Below are 19,710 nucleotides of genomic sequence, written 5' to 3'. Positions count from 1 at the left end.
GCCGGATTCCCTTAAGGCCCGGTCTAGATAATAAGTCGGAGGTGACGCCATTACCATCCATTAGTGTTGCAGAAGTATCGCTTGAATTTAATGAATGGAAGTTGCCTGAATAAATTAGCAAAATGAGCTTAACTAGTAGAAGGGGAATTACACATTTCTGTCGCAATATTTTACGATTACTGCATTTCCTCTTTTCAATTAAGCGTTTACTGCTAATTGATACTGAAGCGTTTTGACTTCACTGATTTGCGTAACTGTGACAATCCGGCTACAGTTGTAAATGGCATAACAAGGGTCAGCACGTGTTTACTGAATGGTTTGGAGGAAAGGAAAATTACATTTAAGGAGATGATCAAATCACCAGTACAGAATTCACAATTCAGTGTAATGAAATGTATTTGTATGGCTAAAGATTTGTTCTGCTAAGCTAAACAGTTACAGCTGGTTGAAAAAAATTGATGAAAAACAGACAAAAATATTTCCATGCAATTTTACCCTCATTTTCAACCAGTTTCATCATCAGTCTAGGGGCCCAGAATAAGACTTCATCTTAGGCAGTAGCTGTCTGTACAACATGCCTATTTGGTGGTAACATCCATTTCTAAACTGGCAATAGGTTGCTGCCCCCTACACTGAACTATTTATTCTGTTTCTTTCACTTCTGAAGTTATGCTCAGTTTTTCTCCATTTTTAATGTGAGATTTCTTGCTTACAGATTTCATTGAGGAATTCCTGCCTTACACCGCTGCTCGCCTTCTCTGGCTTCCCCTATTAAGTGGGATTTCATAGACTATTAGGGTTGGAAAGGACCTGAGGAGATCATCTAGTCCAACCCCCTGCTCAAAGCAGGACCAATCCCCAGATACATTTTTACCCCAGTTCCCTAAATGGCCCCCTCAAGGATTGAACTCACAACCCTGGGGGTTTAGCAGGCCAATGCTTAAACCCCTGAGCTATCCCTCCCCCCTCTCATACTTCAGGGGAATTTATGAATGCGCTGTACTGAACTAGTACACAAGGATAATTGGGACGTGGCCTTGGAAGATGAGAGAGCGGCAAGGCCTATGGAAAAGGGAGGTTGAAGGGGAGCTCTAGTCCTAAGCAGCCTGAGAAGTGAGGTTTCACCACGAGCAATTGACAAGAGGAGACGGGGGAGGGGGGAAGCTCCTGGAGACAGGGGCCACATTAACAGCACGTGGGATGCAGAGAGCGGTTCCCCTACGAAGCAGCAGCTCTCAGGCCCAGGTCCTATACTGGGGGGTGGGCTGCGGAGCGGTTATTGTAGGAAGGGAAAAAGGGGACACAGCCGTGTGGGCAGGATTCAGCCAGAAGGGGGAAGGGGGCGGGGCTCAGTCTCGGGTACTGCTTGGGGGGGGGTTAGCAATCGCAGCGTCACGTGATCCCGAGGCTAATAGCGGCCGTATGGTGGGGAGAGTTGAACGGAGGGCACGAGACTGTGTCCTTCCCCTCCCTCCCCCCCCCCCATTGATATAACCAGACCGCGACGCAATAGTTTCTTAGAATTAAGGGAAAAAACAGGCTGTAATACTGGGAAAAGCCTCTCATTCATCATTCAGCCAATGAGGGGCCGGCGGGGAAAGGCGGAAGAGACGGGCTCTGATAGGCCGGGCGCTGCCGGACATCCAATCAGCTTGCGCGCGAGGTGATAAGTCTGCCCCGAGAGGGGGGGGTTGAGTCACTCCTACTCCGTCGAGAGCTGCTGTTACGAGAGGAGGGTCGCGCGCTGCTCAGCTGGGGCGATGGCGGCGAGTGCCCGCGAGGAGTGGCGGGGCCGTTACTACCGGCTCGAGGAGATCCAGACGCACAACCACAGCCAAAGCACCTGGATCCTCCTGCACCACCGAATCTACGACCTCACCAAGTTCCTGGAGGAGGCGAGTGCCGGGGCGCGCTGGGCGGGTTAAATCCCCTGGCGGTGGGTGGAACGCTGGGGGATCCCAGCGCCAAGCGCCGCTCAGGCTCCCTGGCAAAGCACCCGCTGCCCCCGCGGGCTGGGCACTCGCAAGCCGGGGACGGGGTGCAAAACTCCTGACCACCTGTATCAGAACGTCCCGCTTACGCGTAGGCCTCTGGGGTCAGAGCCTGAGCAAAGATAGTTGTTTCTCCGCGTAGGGGGAAGGGTGCGGCCCCCCATTGGGAACACGTGGGGGTATCACTTCAAACCAGTTTGGAGAGTCACACGGTGTGTGGAGGAGGAGGAGGTGCTAGACTTGGGGAGTTGCTGCTCAGAGTTGCTTTTGAGACTGTTGGTTTGGTCAAGTTAGGAGGGCTTGAAAACTGCGGTTGGTTCTTGTGCAGCGTTTGCTAGAAAGCACCTTTGTTCCCTGAGGGGGAAGGGGCTGTAGGTTTGGCTGCTCGCCGGGGATCGAGGTCAAAAACATAACCCTGCCTCATTCTTTGTGCAGTGCAGCGCATGCTCTCCGATGCCCAGGACCCTGCCTGTTTCAACACACGGGTCCCCAAAACGTCCCAGTCGTTCTCCTGGAAGCCTGACGTGTTGAAAACTTGATGTCCAGGGCATATGATATAATTTAACCTGGTTTCACTCTGTGCATTTTAATGGTGCATGTTTGCCTTCCCCCCCTTTAAACAGCATAGAAAAGCTACATTAAAAAAAATATGAATGTGATGAAGCTAGTGAGTGAGCACTTAACTTTAACAGTTAAGCTTGTAGGCATGTGTTAGAATCATCTTTAACTGCATGATCACCTTTCTTTTTTCAGAGCCCCTGACTTATTTAGTGAACAAATGCGATGGTGCATAATTAATGACATTGTTTCCAATAACTTAATAAAACAGCAATGAAGAGAGCAATTGTGCACTGTACAAATTCCCTAGCCAATTTTTTGAAAAAATTCTCTTCATTATGATGCTTTTAAAATTAGATTATCTGATTTAGCAATGCATTCATCTTGTATCCTTGGTTCATTCACTATGAAGTATTCAACTTATATATGATGGCCAAAATTTTGCTCTGCTATTCAAAATAAGCACAGGTGTGACTTCAGTTAGTTCAAGGGAGTTACTCCAAATTTACTGTAACTTTGAATAGACTTTGGCTCAGAATATGTATGGGTCTGTAAAACTGAGGCCTCCAATTATTTCAAAATCCTGCTTTGGTATTTAAATGTGCTTTAAATACTTGTGCTTCAGGACATATGCAGATTACTCTAAGGTTTTGTCTATACAAAGGTACTTGTAGCTTTAACTAACTGCTGGTGCAGCTTTACTGGTAGAAGCTGTAGTGCAGACCGAGACCGTAGTTGTCTTCACCACTATTTATGTGAAATGCTCAAGTCATACGTCTACAGTAGTGCCCACAATTACTGTCTGCATCAGTGATGAATTACTGGTGAGACACATACTAGTGTAGACACAGCCATAGAGAATTCAGATTCTTATGGTTTGAAGTGGGGGCTTAAAACACACTTAAGGACTATATAAAAGTATGTGAAGCCTGCAAAGTAAAATGCTCAGGACTATGAAAATGCAGGATTGAGTTCCATGTATTCATTAGTAATCTTTAACAGAGTACTGACTCATATTCTGTGTGAAGAAGGGTTTTATCTGCTGTTGCAGGTAACACCTAAAATTACTTGGTGACAGGTTTCAGAGTGGTAGCCATGTTAGTCTGTATCAGCAAAAAGAACCAGGAGTACTTGTGGCACTTTAGAGACTAACAAATTTATTTGAGCATAAGCTTTTGTGGGCTAAAACCCACTTCATCGGATGCATGCAGTGGAAAATACAGTAGGAAGATACATAAACACGTTGAACATGAAAAAATGGGTGTTGCCATACCAACTATAATGAGACTAATCAATTAAGGTGGGCTATTATCAGCAGGAGGGAAAAAAATTTGTAGTGATAATCAGGATGGCCCATTTCCAACAGTTTACAAGAAGGTGTGAGTAACAGTAGGGGGAAAAATAGCATGGGGAAATAGTTTTTACTTTGTGTAATGACCCATCCACTCCCAGTCTTTATTCAAGCCTAATTTCCATGCTAATTTTTTTTTACCTCGTTCTTTTTACCTAAAATTACTATCAACTAAAAGATTAGAGGGGAAAAAATTATCTGCTGTGCAATCTAGATGATACATAAAACCCAAGCCTTGTTAATCTATAAATCTTTGCCTCATTGGGGATGGGGGTTGGATTAAATTAGCATAAATCTGAGTAGGGTTAGATGTTGTGGTGAGAACATGAGACCTGCCTATACTGTAGGTCTTGCTGTTGCTGTCACCAGTGGAACTGCACCTTTGGTAAATGATGGCCATCATGCTTGCTTATGCAGACAAGGTCCATGTGTAACTGATGATTAAATCCTGTGGCTGGGGAGAGATTTCATGCAGCTACTGAAATTAGTAATTCTTTCTGACTAAGCCAATTTTCACCTGGCAGGTAGCAATGCTAGAAAAACTTATGAGAGAGATAGCCAGTGAACTTCTGGCAACAAATGAAATGTTTGCTCAGAAACAACAGCTTAAATCATTCTCTCTTCCCAGTGTGTGTGTGTAATGCAATTTGTAAATATTAAAGGGAACAATCTCTGTACAAACATTTTCAAACTAACATGTCTTATTTTCCGTTTACAATGAAATGATTCCAGTTTTAATATCCATAGAACACATGAGTAAGCCGTGTAGAAATAGTGTGTCTCAAAGAATAACTTGTCCATAACCAGAATTTGCAAGATCAACTAGAAATGTTATTCAGGCAGCAAAGGAACACTTCAGTTGCTCAGCGTCAAATTCTGCTCTTACATTGGTGTAACTGAGAGGAGGCTTCATATGCAGCTATTTATCTTTGTATAGAATATTTTTAATGTGCAAAATTTGATGATACCCCCATAGTATGTACACATTTTTTTGAATAATAAAAATTTTAATAGTTTTTAATACCGTGACATCTTTTCTACAGGGCTGAATCTGCTGTTTGTAATAGATGTTTCCCTTATGCTTTCAGTTTTTTTAAGCACTTGGTTCATATGTAGTACAATAGTCATCTTGCACATGTCTGGGAACTCTATTTTTATAAGATACTGCAACTCTGTTAGTATAGAAGCTCATTTGAGAACACAGTTTGATCATGAAGACTGAAAGCTTGATACCCTCACCACTGCAACATTGAGACTATTTAGTGTGTCCATATCTCTTCAATACTTCAACATCATTCTAGGGCAGGGATTCTCAAACTGGGGGTAGGGACCCCTCAGGGGGTTGTGAGGGTATTACATGGGGGGTCGCGAGCTGTCAGCCTTCACCCCAAACCCTGCTTCGTCTCCAGCATTTATAATGGTGTAAAATATATAAAAAAGTGTTTTTAATTTATTATGGGGGGACGCACTCAGAGGCTTGCTATGCGACAGGGGTCACCGGTACAAAAGTTTGAGAACCACTGTTCTAGGGGAAGGGAACTACTCCTACCTGGGAGGGTACTACATTCACACATGCCTGTAATTGTTTCAAATCCTGCATTTGTCCTGTTGTTGGTGGGGAAGGAGACTGGAGAATTACTGCAATGTTTATTTGTAACAGAAACAGAAGCCTTTTATGAGAGCATTTTATGCAGCAACCTGAACAAGAGTAAAGATTTTCCTCTACAGCAGGGGTTCTCAAACTGGGGGTTGGGACCCCTCAGGTGGTCGCAAAGTTATTACATGGTGGGTCGCGAGCTATCAGCCTCCACCTCAAACCCCCGCTTAGCATCCAGCATTTATAATGGTGTTACATATATAAAAGTGTTTTTAATTTATATGGGGGGGAGAGAGGGTCGCACTCAGAGGCTAGCTATGTGAAAGGGATCACCAGTACAAAAGATTGAGAACCACAGCTCTACAGGGCCATTAAGAAGCAAAAAGATTGGGACCACAGTCTTAAAGTTCTGAGGTTGTATTTCAACATCTTTGAATGGATATTTCTGAAACTGAGCTTTATTGACTTTAGTGATGTACTTAGTGGTACTATCGGTTGAGGTGGTAAATAAAAACAAATTCAAGTGAAAGAAATGGACATTTGAACTAATTGTTCTAAACAATTAACTAATTGTTCTAAATTAATAGTCTTTAAAAAAAAGACTTCAGTATTGGAGTGTACAGTTGTGTGTGGTTAATGAGTCTGGGGGAAAATATCATGCCTTAGTAGGCATCATTTAATAAGGCTGGTGGCATTTGTATTTCTTCTTGGCTGCTTTTAAGACCCTCTGTGCACAGCTCGTCTGATGTCCTAACATACTCTAGACTAGGAGGAACCATATCAGGGTACATAATCACTGGAATAAGCTTACAAGGGAGGTTGTGGAATCCCTATCGTTGGAAGCTTTTAAGACCAGGTTGGACAAACATCTGTCTAGGGTTACTTGATCTTACCACAGTGCAAGGGGCTGGACTTGACTTCTCGAGTTCCCTTCCAGTCGATTCTGTGAAGGCATTACATCACATAGGTGAGAGGGCATTGGACTATCCTGTCTCTGTGGTATTTTCACTACATGCTGGAAAGCTGTGAATGCTTTCACTGGATGTGCCACACCTGATCTTTCAGTTGTCTGGGCCATTGTAATAACACTGTTACTCAAACTCAGGTTACATCCTACCATAGCAAAAACTTGTTGGCCGTTTAGGAATTACTCTTCAGAAGTACTGAGGGCTCCTTCATATCCATTGAATTTCTTGCAGGTTTGAACCTGTAATAGTGCAGCACAAGCCATTAACTTCCTTTCTTCACCCCTCCTCCACACGCATTTTTAAAGTATTTACTGCATTCCTCTTAATAGGTTGAAAACCAGTAATATTTTATTGTCTTCTGGCATGTCTACAAAATCAAACCTGGTAGTTCAGGAGAATACATTTCTGCAACATAAGATTTATTAAATTTGTTTTGGTTGTCTGTACTCTTACATAAGAGACAAATATATCAGCTTGAAATAAATTGTTTCGTGCTAACAGGAGAGAGAATTGCCTGTTCCGACAATGAAATGACTTAAACCTTATATACAGCAATTCCTTGTGGGAGTGAATTTGCTTAAAAGCAATGCATGAATCAATTGGAAGGTAATAGATTTGTATTAAAAATAGCTCCAGTAGTACCCAATACCTAGCGGTTTCCACTTGTGTATCTCCTATGAGTTAAGTAAATACTATTTCCATTGTGAAAGTGAGGAAGGTGGAACAGAGGTTAGCTTGCCTAAGGTCAAAGAGGGAGTCTGGGAAAAGACCGTAGAAGTCTGTTCCACGCCTTAAATAAAAGATCATCATTTCTTGCAAACACTTGTGAATTGCAGGGAGTGGACAACATTGTATGCTTGATGTGTAGGGTGGATAAAGATTTTTTTTTTTAAATCAATTTATTGATATCAGCTTTGTTAATTTAAGTTAAATACAAGCTTTTTTAAAAAATCATTTACAATTAAATTTTAAATTGACAGCCTATGGTGAAGCCTGAACTTATCTATTAAAATCATTTAAATTAAATAGTACACGTTTGCTATCAAGTTTTAAAGAAAGTAAAACTACTCAAGGAGTGGAAGCTTATGGCTATGTATCTAGAACCGAAGTTTCGTTGAAGTACCCAAACTAACTTTCGACAGCATAGCCTTTTCTGCAGGTGCAAAGAATATTTTCTGCATTTCAGTTTATTCAGTTCAATGCCTAGTTCATGCAAAGTTTAAAAAAAAACAATTGGGAGTTGAAAAAAGCTGGAAAGCTTGTTTTCCTCTTAGTTTTCATTCATAGATTCAAGGTGTGAGGGGATGAGATCTACTAGTTCTAAAACACTGAAGGACATGGTAATAAAAAACAATCAGTTCAATGTATTAACTCTACAGATAATACTTCCTTTGTTTATTGAATTAGTTTCAAGTGCAAAACATGTTTTAGTAAACTTTTTATATATCAAATGCATGTATGATAGTTTTTATTTAACAGAAAATAAAATGCAAATTTTTTGCATTAATTAAATTTGAGTTTTCATCCAAAATAGATCTTGACACAAGTAAAATCTGAATAGTAAATAAAGCATGTATTATTCACCGTTTTCTAATATAATAAAAATGTAAAAAGAATCTGAATAAATGTACATTAAGCTATATAATTGCTTAAATAAATTTGTATAGATGTAGTGTATCCTCTTAATTAGCAAAAAGTACCATATTTAGTGTAAAGGCTATAGTTCAGTGGTTCTCAAACTTTTGTATTGGTGACCCCTTTCACACAGCAAGCCTATGAGTGCGACCCCCCCCTTATAAATTAAACCCACATTTTTTTATATTTAACACTATTATAAATGCTGGAGGCGAAGCAGGGCTTGGGGTGGAGGCTGACAGCTTGCAACGCCCCAAGTAATAACTTTGTGACCCCCTGAGGGGTCATGACCCCCAGTTTGAGAACCCTTGCTATATAGTTAGTTGCAAATCAACATGTTTTAATAGTTACCAACCAGTGAGAATCAGCCTTTCTTTAGCAAAATAACTAAAAAGTACAACTCAAAACATGATTCAGATCAATTATTTAAATCAAGATTTCCTGCTTGCTGACATAAATCATAATTAAAATTGGTGATTCTAAATCATGTTGATTTAAATCAATCCACACTGCTTATGGCTCTTTGAGGTGGTGGATAGGTTACATTCTGGGTCCTAGAGGAGATTGATAAGGAAGACCCAACAGCTTTGTGTGTTTTTTTGTTTGTTTGTTTTTTAAACTGTTTAGGATGATGGAGAATTCTCAGAAATATGAACAGGTTTATTGAACAAGTTTATCTCTTGTCCATGAGGGAAGGTCAGCAAAGACTCCAGCTTGTGGAGAGCTATTACTCTGCAAGTCCTGGGTATGAGACAGGATTCTCAATGTAGATTTTTAGCTGAAAAAAGTGATCAATACAATTGAGGCTTTTAAACTTGCATATATTGCACTTAAGTGGTTCTCAGCCTGTTCAGTACTATGGCCCTATTACAAAAGATATTTGAGATGCCTCTCCCATAGTTTCAGGTCCCGCCTTTAGGAAACAGTGTCATCATGACCCCAGTTTGAGAGCCTAGTGCTCTTTAAATGGTTAAGATATTTAAAGTATAGGGAGTAGCACAGACTCTGTAAATATGGTAAGTGATAAATGGCAGGCTTTAAAGGATGCCTGTCAGGTTTCTGACTTTTTTTCCCATATCTAAGCATAGTGATCCCCTTATCAATCTGCAAGTCTGGTGTGATTAACTGAAGAGTACTTGTTCCCTGTAAAAGAGAGACTGAAACATATTGTGGCCTGATCCAGCTCCTGTTGAAGTTTATTAGAGCTTTGCCATTAACTTCAGTGGGAACTGGATCAGACCCTTGGAGAGACAGATTTGGCAGAGAAACTGTTGATCAGAATCTGAATCTGAATTGTGCCTCTCCCTTCAAAGACTCTAGATGTGATCCATACTAGAAACACACTACAACACTTGTTTTAATGTTTGTCTAATCTTCAGTCTCCCGTTTGTATTAACTAATTATTATCAGCTTTGGGGACTTGCCTCCCAAAAGTTTGTTTTAGCAATATAATTTTCAAAGGTAAAAAATGTATTTTGTGTGACAATCAATTCCAGTTGATTCTGCTCTAGCTGTGATGTCACTTTGGGGGAAATTCATCTGATAAGAGGCTAGTCAGCTATCTCAAAAATGGAATTTGGGGAGATTACAGACAAAAATTAAAATGTTACCGGGATGCAGGAAGGAGACTACTGTGTCAGAGTACTATGTCACAACACAGTAGAACTCACCATGTGACTATTCATTTTTTTTGTATGGACAGAATGAATCTATTTGTCTACAGTGGAGCTTGGGTGTGATTCCCAGCACATGTAGATGTACCCATATTAGCTCCGCTCGAACTAGCTTGCTCAAAAATAGCACTGTAGCTGGTGTAGAATGGGCAGTGGCTTGGGTTAGCTGTCTCAGTACGTAGCCAGAGGGCTTGGACAGGTACGTACTTTGGGCAGCTAGCCTGTACCACTCCAGTTACACTGTGATTTTCACATGCTAGCTCAAGCAGAGCTAGCACTGGTATGTCTGTGTAAGCTGGGAATCACCCCCGCACCCCAGCTCCAAGTATGAGGTAGCCTAAGTGACAATATTACAGGACTCCATAGCATCATTCTGTAATGTAACAGTATAGTTTAGTTCCACCTGCACAGCAAAGAACACTGGTAAAGTATCTTTGGGGCATGTGCTGCTTAAATGTAACAGTCTGTGAATATAACGTGTGCATGCTATCTTAACATTGACCGCAGAACCTTTCAGTTGTATCACATAACTAAAATATTGATGAAGCATGGGGAATGGTCTGAGAAGACTCCAAAGTCCTAGCTCTGAGAACTGCAGCTAAGGAGCATGAAAAGCATTTGTGGGGACTTACTAGAATTTGTGCAGATTCAATTAAAAGAAGAAATATTTAGCTCTTATTTCTAATAGTTCTTAGTGCTTTATAAAGAGTAAATACTATCCTTCTCCTTTAACAGATGGGGAAAAGGGCACAGAAGTGAACTGACTTGTCCATGGTGACTCAGCTGATAGGTGAATTATTTAAAAAAAAAAAAAAATCCAGTTTTTTCTTTGGCTCCCTCTGCAGCTGTAATAGTTTAAAAGTACAAAGACCAAATGGAAATCATTCTTCCAGGCTTTTGAAAACTTAGCTGAGTATAGAATTCATCAGATAACTTTAGTGTCAGCTACTTTATTTGGAAAAGCACCCTATACAGTATACCATGTGTGGGGGAGGGGGAGGAATCAGTCATTCTGGGAGCAGTCTTTCAATCCTTTTGAAGTGAGTGGCGGTGGATTAAGTCTAGATCTCTCCCAAATGCAATCAAAGGGCCTGCTGCTATAAAATTAAAGTGCTTGTGGTATTCTGACTCCCTGCCAGTGCTGCTTCCTGCTCTTTATTCCCTATAGTGGAGACCCAAATATTCTGATAGTGGCCTTTTCCCTACTATGGATCCAGATTTTGCAAGATTGCTAACCCATCTTCAGTGCTGGATACAGATCTGAAGATTCATGGATATTGCCTTAACCCACGGTGTATGAAAAGTTGCTTAATTAGGGTGGCTAACTTCATGAAGCTTTGAACTCTGACATAGAAAAGGATTAATGACTTGTATCACTTGGAGGGTTTCAGAATATTAAGTAATACAGACAGTTGACTAAGTTGATAAGTTCACTTTATTTGATACAATTTTTCTAATCACTGTATGCTTTTGTTAAAATTATTGTGAGTTTTCTGGGAATTTAAGGCCAAGTCTAAAGTAGAAAACTTTGCTGATATCGTAATGTCAGGTGTGTGATTTTTCTATTTTGCAGCGTTTCTATACTGCCAAAACCCTAGAGTAGATGCAGTTATAGCATCATAAAAGTGTTTTCGCTGATGTAACTTATTTTGCTTGGGGAACTGGCATAAGCAATATCAGAAAAAGCATTTGTGTATAGCTGTGTCTACACTACAAGGGTTTGGTATAGCTATCCTGATACAACTTTTCTAATGTAGACCTGGCCAAGTATGTATTAAGAAATTCCAAGATTCTCCATTAAAGGAAAAAATTCCCTGGTTCAGCATTTTTTAGCAACTCATGTGTAAACAAATGTCAGATAATCAAACTGAAATAATTTACTGTGAGCAGGGCTCAAAATTAACTTGCTGGTGTTACATTAAGCTATTAAAGTAAACTAAAAGAGAACCTTAACACAACTTGGAAACTTGATTTTAATGACTTTCCAATGGAAAAGTCATTTCTTTGAAGCCATTGACTAGGCCTTACAATTGTCACTTTCATTTGTTAAGAGGGTGTAGTACAGTATTATGTTTCTTTTTTTGTCTTCTACAGAGAACTGAGCACTTCTGTGGGGATGTTTGTAGGTATGTGAGTTTGTTTATTTAATGAGTAAGATAAATGGCAAGAGCTTCACTGACATGTAAAATTTTGAAACATTTGTATTTAATGTTTAGCAGTTCAAGGTACAAATAAATCACTGGGTTATGTATTTTGTCTACTGTATGGCTGGCAAGTATGTATGACTATCTGAGGTTTGATTTACCCTTAAGTTGTACCAGCATAGCTATCAGTAATGTGAAAAAAATAAATTACAACCCTAATTGGGGGTAGATGCAATTATACTGGCAAAAAAATCCATTTGCTGGTATAATTTATTACATATGGGGAACTGGCTCAAGCAATACCAGCAAAAGAACTCTTTGGCTAGTATCAGCTGCATCTCTGCTAGGGAGGGCTTTACCATTGTATCTGTAGGATACTTTTAAATGTAGACAAGGCCTAAGTTACTTGCTGTGGATAAGAGATCCTACTTTTAGGGCCTAAGAAGTCCTGAAGTGGTTTTCTCTTCTATTTGGGGGCTATTTATATCCAAGCATAGTAGATGTAAAAATACTCAAAGCTTTTTTTAAAGCTAGATTAACCCTTTCTGAATACTTAGTTATGCAAGTAACTTTGCTGTCGAACAGGTTATGTTGATTCAGTTTGTTAAACATACTGTAAATTTCAAAGGTAGTCAAGTTTAGTGCTCATTTAAGACCTTTGTCCTGGCATTTCACCACATAGTTATCAAAACTGATTCATGGCCAGGATTTGTAATGAGTGCCACATCTGCCTTGTGTAATCTCTCCTCTGCATACCCTCGTTTGGCTCAGTTACTATGTATAATCTTTACTCTTTGCACTTGTTTAGCCTCTCCCTCTTTTGCTTAGTCATTGTGGATGAACACAGATCTGACTTCTTTAAAGAACTTCTAAAGTTACACAATAAACGTATTTAAAATAATGAGAATTAGTACAATTTATGGGTGTTTTGGCACTGCCACACTACTTGAAACTTTGGTAGTAGCAACTGTTTCCTTGTGATAAGTGTGAGCCGGGATTATTTTCTTAACTTCGGAAGATGGGCAGTAGGCTATAATGCCGGTACACACAGCTCAGAGCAGCTAAAGTGTATAAACAGAGCTTTTTCCCCCTGTGCTTCAACTATAGGGCCTTTCTGTCCATCTTGGCTCAGACATGGCTGAACTTAGACAACAGGAGGGAACTTGTCTGCCAGTAATTTTTATTAATTCATATTTTATATATAATATACAATTATATCCCCAAATCTACATTAAAAATATGATGCTTGCCAAGTAGAACACTTGAAGGTTAGATTGTCTATGTAACTTTGATTTGGCTCCCTAGTGTGTTTGCATTACGGTATATGATTATATACTATTTTTTTCCTCACAGCCTCCCTGCCTCATTCTGTGACTGGCTAGTTATGCCATATTTTTCATCTTTTCCATTCAGTGTTTGGCCTCCAGCTTTAATTAATGTACATCACCTAAACTCTTTGCTGAATTCAAATATAATTTCTTCATAGGCGTTTCTCTGATGCTTTGATCATAAGATCTGACTACTGTGCAAACATTAATTAATCTTCACAACATTTCTGTGAAATTAGGTGGTATTATCGCCATTTTACAGTTGGAGAACTAAGGCCTAAAGAGATTAAGGTTGAAATTGTCAATGTCCACTAGTTTAGAGAGCCCAAATTGAGACTTCTAATGCCTGATTTTTTTCAGAGTACTTAACATTTTATAGCTCATCTTCAGAGTTTAGATCCAACTGACTTCGGCTGCAGTGAGTGCCAAACACTTCGGTAGATCTGGTCCTACGTGTCTCACACTGTGATCATATGATTAGACGTCTCATCATGCATATGCAAAAAATAGGTGAATTAAGGTTGCACAGACAACCTTAATTCTGGCATTGCCTAACATCTGAGTGCTTGACTTTTCAATCTTAATGTTCTTTTAACATTTTTTCTAATGTTATATATGTACACATGCATATAACATCTATTATATCCCCCACCATTGGATAAAGTATTAAAAACCTATTCTGTGGCTCTATTGAAATAAATGTTTTAACTTCAGTGGTGCAAGGTGCTAGTATTTAATCAGTAGATTATTAAATTAAGATGCTGTTTTAGCATCTAATCATTTATGCTGCTTTACTGCTGGGGTGCAATTTTCCCAATTCTAAGTCTAGAGCAGCAAACACTTCTTATCACTTAAATTAGATTGAATACTTTTAGGTGTTGAAGAAAATCTTTCTGAATTGGAAAGCATGGTGTTCTCTTATTCTTATTATGGCTGAGTTCCATCCCACAACTTGATTCACAGCATGATTCATCTCTACCATCTGGTAAGCACTTGTTGAGGAAACCTAGAGAACCTTCAAGAGTGTGTCTCTGGCTGGCTGTCTCTGAGGGGAGTGGGGTGAGGAAGTAGTATGTTGTCACAGATAGGGCCCTACCAAATTCATGGGCCATTTTGGTCAATTTTACGGTTTCATAGGATTTTAAAAATCGTAAATGTAATGATTTCAGATATTTAAATTTGAAATTTCAGTGTTGTAACTGTAGGGGTCCTGTCCCAAAAGGAGGTTGTGGGGTGGTCACAAGGTTATTGTAGGGGGAGTCTTGGTATTGTCACCCTTACTTCTGTACTGCTGTTAGTGGCGGTGCTGCATTCAGAGCTGGGCAGCCGGAGAGCAGCAGCTGCTGGCTGGGAGCCCAGCTCTGAAGGCAGCAGCAGCGCAGAAGTAAGGATGGCATGGTATGTTGTCGCTACCCTTTCTGCTGCACTGCTGCCTTCAGAGCTGGGCTCCTGGCCAGCAGCCACTGTTCTCTTGCCACCCAGCTCTGAAGGCACTGCAGAAGTAAGGGTGGCAATACCCTGACTCCCCTACAATGACCTTGCAATCCCCCCACAAACCACTTTGGGGTCAGGATCCCCAGTTTGAAAAATGCTGATTTCCCCTGTGAAATCTGTATAGTATAAGATAAAAGTACAAAAAAAGACCAGATTTCGCGGGGGAGAACAGATTTCACAGTCCGCGATGTGTTTTTTCACGGCCATAAATTTGGTAGGGTCCTAGTCATAGATACTGGCTGGTTTAGGAGAGTGGTAATAGAATGAGGAGGTTTTCACTTAATTTACTGGTTTATGATTTGGGTTCAGTGTAACTTAATTACCAATTACATATAAGTCCAGTTGGCCATACCTGCAGAGAAGTGTTGAATGGATGTTGAGAGAACAGTTCTCCTCATTCTCTTTCCATCCCTTTGGTACATCCAGAATAGTTTAAATGAAAAGTCAGAGGAAACTTGCATTGCTTTTGGCTCTGTTCCTCTCTTGTAAATAAGTAGAAGACTTCATTCTCCAGTAACCTGAGGGGATCTTACCTGAGCGCTGATTTTGCTTTTAAAACAGCATCGTCAACTGTGCATTTCATATTAACTCTGCCTTGCTGTTCTTGGACACTCAGCTGAAATCTCACTGGTCTGACTTGTACTGCTTATAGTTATCAGAAATAACTAAGGCAGAGAAGAGAGTACTCTTCTCTTTTTCAGGATTAGTGCATTTGATAGCTCTTATACACAGCAGTAGCAGATTTTTTTCGTAAAGAAAATCTGGTTGTGAAACCACATCGGCAGGGACAATTGAGCAGATGGAAGCATTTTGAATGCCAGCATTCCTTTGCGTTACATTATGTGTAGTTATAAGAGTTATGAGGTAACATTTTCAAAAGCAAGCTCTCTAGTTTTGGTTTACAGATACTAGGGAGACTCTAAAGATATATAAAGCTTTAATAAAGTAAACATTTGTTGCCCTCATTATTGAAGTCCATAGCGTGTAGTACGTTAGGATTTGTTTCAACTGTCACAAGTGTAAATAATCCCTATATAGGAAAAGTGTTGTTGTATTGTTTAAAGTTAATTTGCTTATGTATTTAACTTTCTGTCATGCCTTGAATAGTTCTGTCAGGAATGTCAGATGCTGCTTCTAGCAATTGTAGTCATCCAGGTGGAAGTTTTGAATGAAGAAATTATAGTTTAGAATGTAGGGAAGAAATCAGTTTTGCAAAAGGGAATTGGGAAAAAAATAAGGGAAGGGATTTTATTTTCACTCAGTGTGTAAACCAGGGGTCGGCAACCTACGGCACACGTGCCAAACACGGCACGCAAGCTGATTTTGAGTGGCACACTGCCGAGGTCCTGGCCCCCAGCCCCACTCAGCCCCCCCCCCCCCCCGCCCACTGCTCTCCCCTGTGGGGGCAGGAGGCAGAAGCTTGGTCCTGCAGCAGCCAAGCTTCCCTCCCCCCCCCGCTTCTTCCCCCAGCGTGGTTCTTTCCTGCCCCTCCTCCCCCTCCCTCTCCCTGCGCCGATCAGCTGATGGCCCTTGCGAGGCGGAGCGGAGCAGAGCCGAGCGGCAGCGTGCTCCCTGCTCCATAGAGGAGGCAGAGAAGAGATAGGGACCTTGGGGAAGGGGGTGGAACAGGGCATATCCCTTCCAGCCCCCTGCCACGAGCTGCTTAGGGCAGGGGGCTGGGATCACCCCCATGAGGTGAGCACCCCAGTCCTCTGCCCTGAACTCCCCCCACCCCCAGCCTTCTTCCCTGCACCCCCACACACCCCCAGCCCTCTGCCCTGAACCGCCCCACACACCCAGCCTTCTGCCCTACACCCCCCCACACCCCAGCCCTTTGCCCTGACCCCTGAACGCCCCCCACCACTGCCCTCAGTCCTGACCCCTGAACCCCCCACACACACCCTGCCTTCTGCCCTGCACCCCCCCAGCCCTCTGCCCTGACCCCTGCACCCCCCCACACACCCAGCCCTCTGCCCTGATCCCTGAACCTCCAATACACCCAGCCCTCTGCCCTGCACCCCCATGCCCCCAGCCCTCTGCCCTGACCCCTGAACCCCCCACATACCCAGCCTTCTGCCCTACACCCCCACACACCCCAGCCCTCTGCCCTGACCCCTGAACCCCCCACACCCCCACTGCCCTCTGCCCTGAACCCCCCCCCACACCCAGCCTTCTGCCCTGCACCCCCACAGCCCCCATCTCTCTGCCCTGAACCACCCCCCAGGTCTGGGGTCCTGGCTGCCGGCCCCTTGCCAGCTGGTGTCCCGGCCGCAGGCCCCGCTCAGCCCCTGCCAGCCTAGGTGAACAGACCCCCAAGCTGGCAGTGGGCTGAGCAGGCTGGCGGCGTAAGATCAGCATTTTAATTTAATTTTAAATGAAGCTTCTTAAACATTTTGAAAACCTTGTTTACTTTACATACAACAATAGTTTAGTTATATAATATAGACTTATAGAGAGAGACTTTCTAAAAAACGTTAAAATGTATTACCGGCATGCGAAACCTTAAATTAAAGTGAATAAATGAAGACTCGGCACACCACTTCTGAAAGGTTGCCTACCCCTGGTGTAAACCATGGGGCTCTTTAAAATATTGAATAAAATTGAATGTCCTTAGAACATGCCCAACACAATTTTTTTTCATAATCAGGGTCTGGTTTGACATCTGAAAAATCCTTCCACCTCCTGTGACTTCTGGAAAATACCAAATTTTCAGTAACAGTGCATGAGATCTGAAATTTTTATTCTCTCACAGCATCCAGGTGGTGAAGAAGTCCTAAGGGAACAAGCTGGAGGAGATGCTACTGAAAGCTTTGAAGATGTCGGCCATTCCACAGATGCCAGAACGCTGTCTGAGACATTCATTGTAGGGGAGCTTCATCCTGTGAGTACATGATCAGTGTACAGATATTAATGTCACTGCAAGTTTCAGTGTTTAGACATTTCTGTGATAAGCACACTAAAAATAGAGCTGGTAACCATTTATGCTAGCCATACCTCCTTATTCCACCACACCAGCTAACTTTGGGTGAAGCCAGGCTGCTCTTTCCTGCTCAGGCAGAAACTGAGAGTTGAGCACTCTGAAGTGCTCAGATAATGTGGTATCAAATCATCGTAAGGGTACGGCTTATCTCTCCTCTTTGAAATGCATTACAGCCGGGGTTTTAACTTAGGTTGACAAATAACACTACAGAGCACTAAATCATACTGTACTCTTCAATCTGTACATCATGATCTCCCTAAAGATAAGATATAATTCTTTAAAATAGTATATCTTTGAATTTGTGTAAACCTTTTATAAGGAGTAGTCATCTACTGTACTGAAGGAAGTATTCAAAATGATCATTAACATCTTGCACAGGATATGTAAGCTGAAATTGGACAGGGTCCTGTCTAGTCAATATCTGTGCCATTTATTCGTTGGAATAGAAGTGAATTTCAGAATCTATGCTTCATTACTTAAATATATTGCTAGCCCTTTTTGTTGTCAAGGTAATATTGAAAACATGAGGAGAGTATAAATGATTAAATGGTTAAAACAAAGTTCTAAATCTTCACCTCCAGCTTCTTTTTTGATCACCATGGAAAACACCACCATCCAACCTGTCACTTGGGCCTATAACCTGGCCATCACCTCTCATGAGTTCCCTGCATCCAGGCTATGGTTAAGTCTTGCTGATTCTTTTGCAGAACATCTCTAAGGCTAGGTCTACACTACAGCGGGGGGTCGACCTAAGATACGCAACTTGAGCTACGTGAATAGCGTAGCTGAAGTTGCGTATTTTAGGTCGACTTACCTGGCTGTGAGGACGGCGGCAAGTCGACCGCTGCTGCGCTGCCGTCGACTCCGCTGCCGCCTCTTGCCGCGGTGGATTTCCGGAGTCGACGGCAGAGCGATCGGGGATCGATTTTATCGCGTCTTCACTAGATGCGATAAGTCGATCCCCAATAGATCGATTGCTACCCGCCGATCCGGCGGGTAGTGAAGATGTGCCCTAAGATACAACCATTCCTGTTTATCCACTCAGCTAAAATTCCTCCAGACTCTTATCAACTCATGTCTCAGTTACTGAAAAAAATATTTTTCTCTGGCCCAGACAAATGCAATCGTGTCCCATTCACATCCATTCAGAACGCTGCTGCAAAGGTCATTTTCCTAGCCCACTGTGTCTTTGACCATCTCACCTGTTTGCATCCCTCACTGACTCCCTTTTCTCTTTCACATCAAACATAAGCTACTTTCAAGGCCCTTCATGGCCTATCCTAACTCTCCTTTGCTCTGATGTCCAGAAAAATTGGTCAGTGTTCAGGTTCGCTGGTGTGTTGATCCCACTGCCTATTGTGTTGACCAGTATTGTTTTCTTGGAATCCCCCTTTGGTCTGTATCCATCTTTTGTCTCTTAATTTACTTTGGAGAACCTTTCTTTTTTGTTCTGCTTCTACTTGTACATCACCTAGTACAGTGAGGTCCTGGTCCATAACTAGGGCTCCTAGTTGCTATGATACTGCTACTACTACTACTACTACTACTACTACTACTACTACTACTAAAATGATCCCTGAGGCCGGAGAAAATTTGGAAAAACAAATCTAAGGTGAGCTGCCACACTCTTCATCCATGGGTTATTCTGAAACAAAGATGACAATATCAACATTAACTATTTGTTATTTTGGGGTATTATAGTAGAAATATGCAGCCAGTGTGCTAACCCTAAACTGCTTCACACCTCATGTAAAAGACCCAGCTGTCCCTCACTTAACTGCCAATCTTCAGCTTCTGTCATCTTGACAACTTCTGTGATTTTGTTATGCACACAGTTATGAGGTATAACAAACAGAAAACACTGGCTTCATACTGTGTGTGGTTCATAATTTATGCTTTTATAAACTGCCTTTTAAAAACTTACCTGAATCTGCCACAGACTTTTCATCTGTTGCCTTAGGGTGCTGTAGAATTCAGGGCCATTGCAACAG

General features: G+C 41.7%; 1 protein-coding gene across 1 annotated transcript in view; it reads left to right on the top strand.

The window, feature by feature from the left end:
* Positions 1 to 1,686: 1,686 nt before the first annotated feature.
* LOC135873243 (cytochrome b5) overlaps positions 1,687 to 19,710 on the top strand; it is a 30,533-nt gene continuing 12,509 nt past the window's right edge. Inside the window, exons 1-2 of the mRNA XM_065397635.1 lie at positions 1,687 to 1,895; positions 17,492 to 17,620. Coding sequence (XP_065253707.1) covers positions 1,761 to 1,895; positions 17,492 to 17,620 — 264 coding nt within the window. The 5' untranslated portion in view covers positions 1,687 to 1,760. The remainder of the gene's footprint in view (positions 1,896 to 17,491; positions 17,621 to 19,710) is intronic.

The sequence above is a fragment of the Emys orbicularis genome, chromosome 2 (genome assembly GCF_028017835.1).
Source record: "Emys orbicularis isolate rEmyOrb1 chromosome 2, rEmyOrb1.hap1, whole genome shotgun sequence".
Lineage (NCBI taxonomy): Eukaryota > Metazoa > Chordata > Testudines > Emydidae > Emys > Emys orbicularis.
The sequence above is the reverse complement of the archived record's forward strand: the minus strand, read 5'-3'. Positions and strand labels throughout refer to the sequence as shown.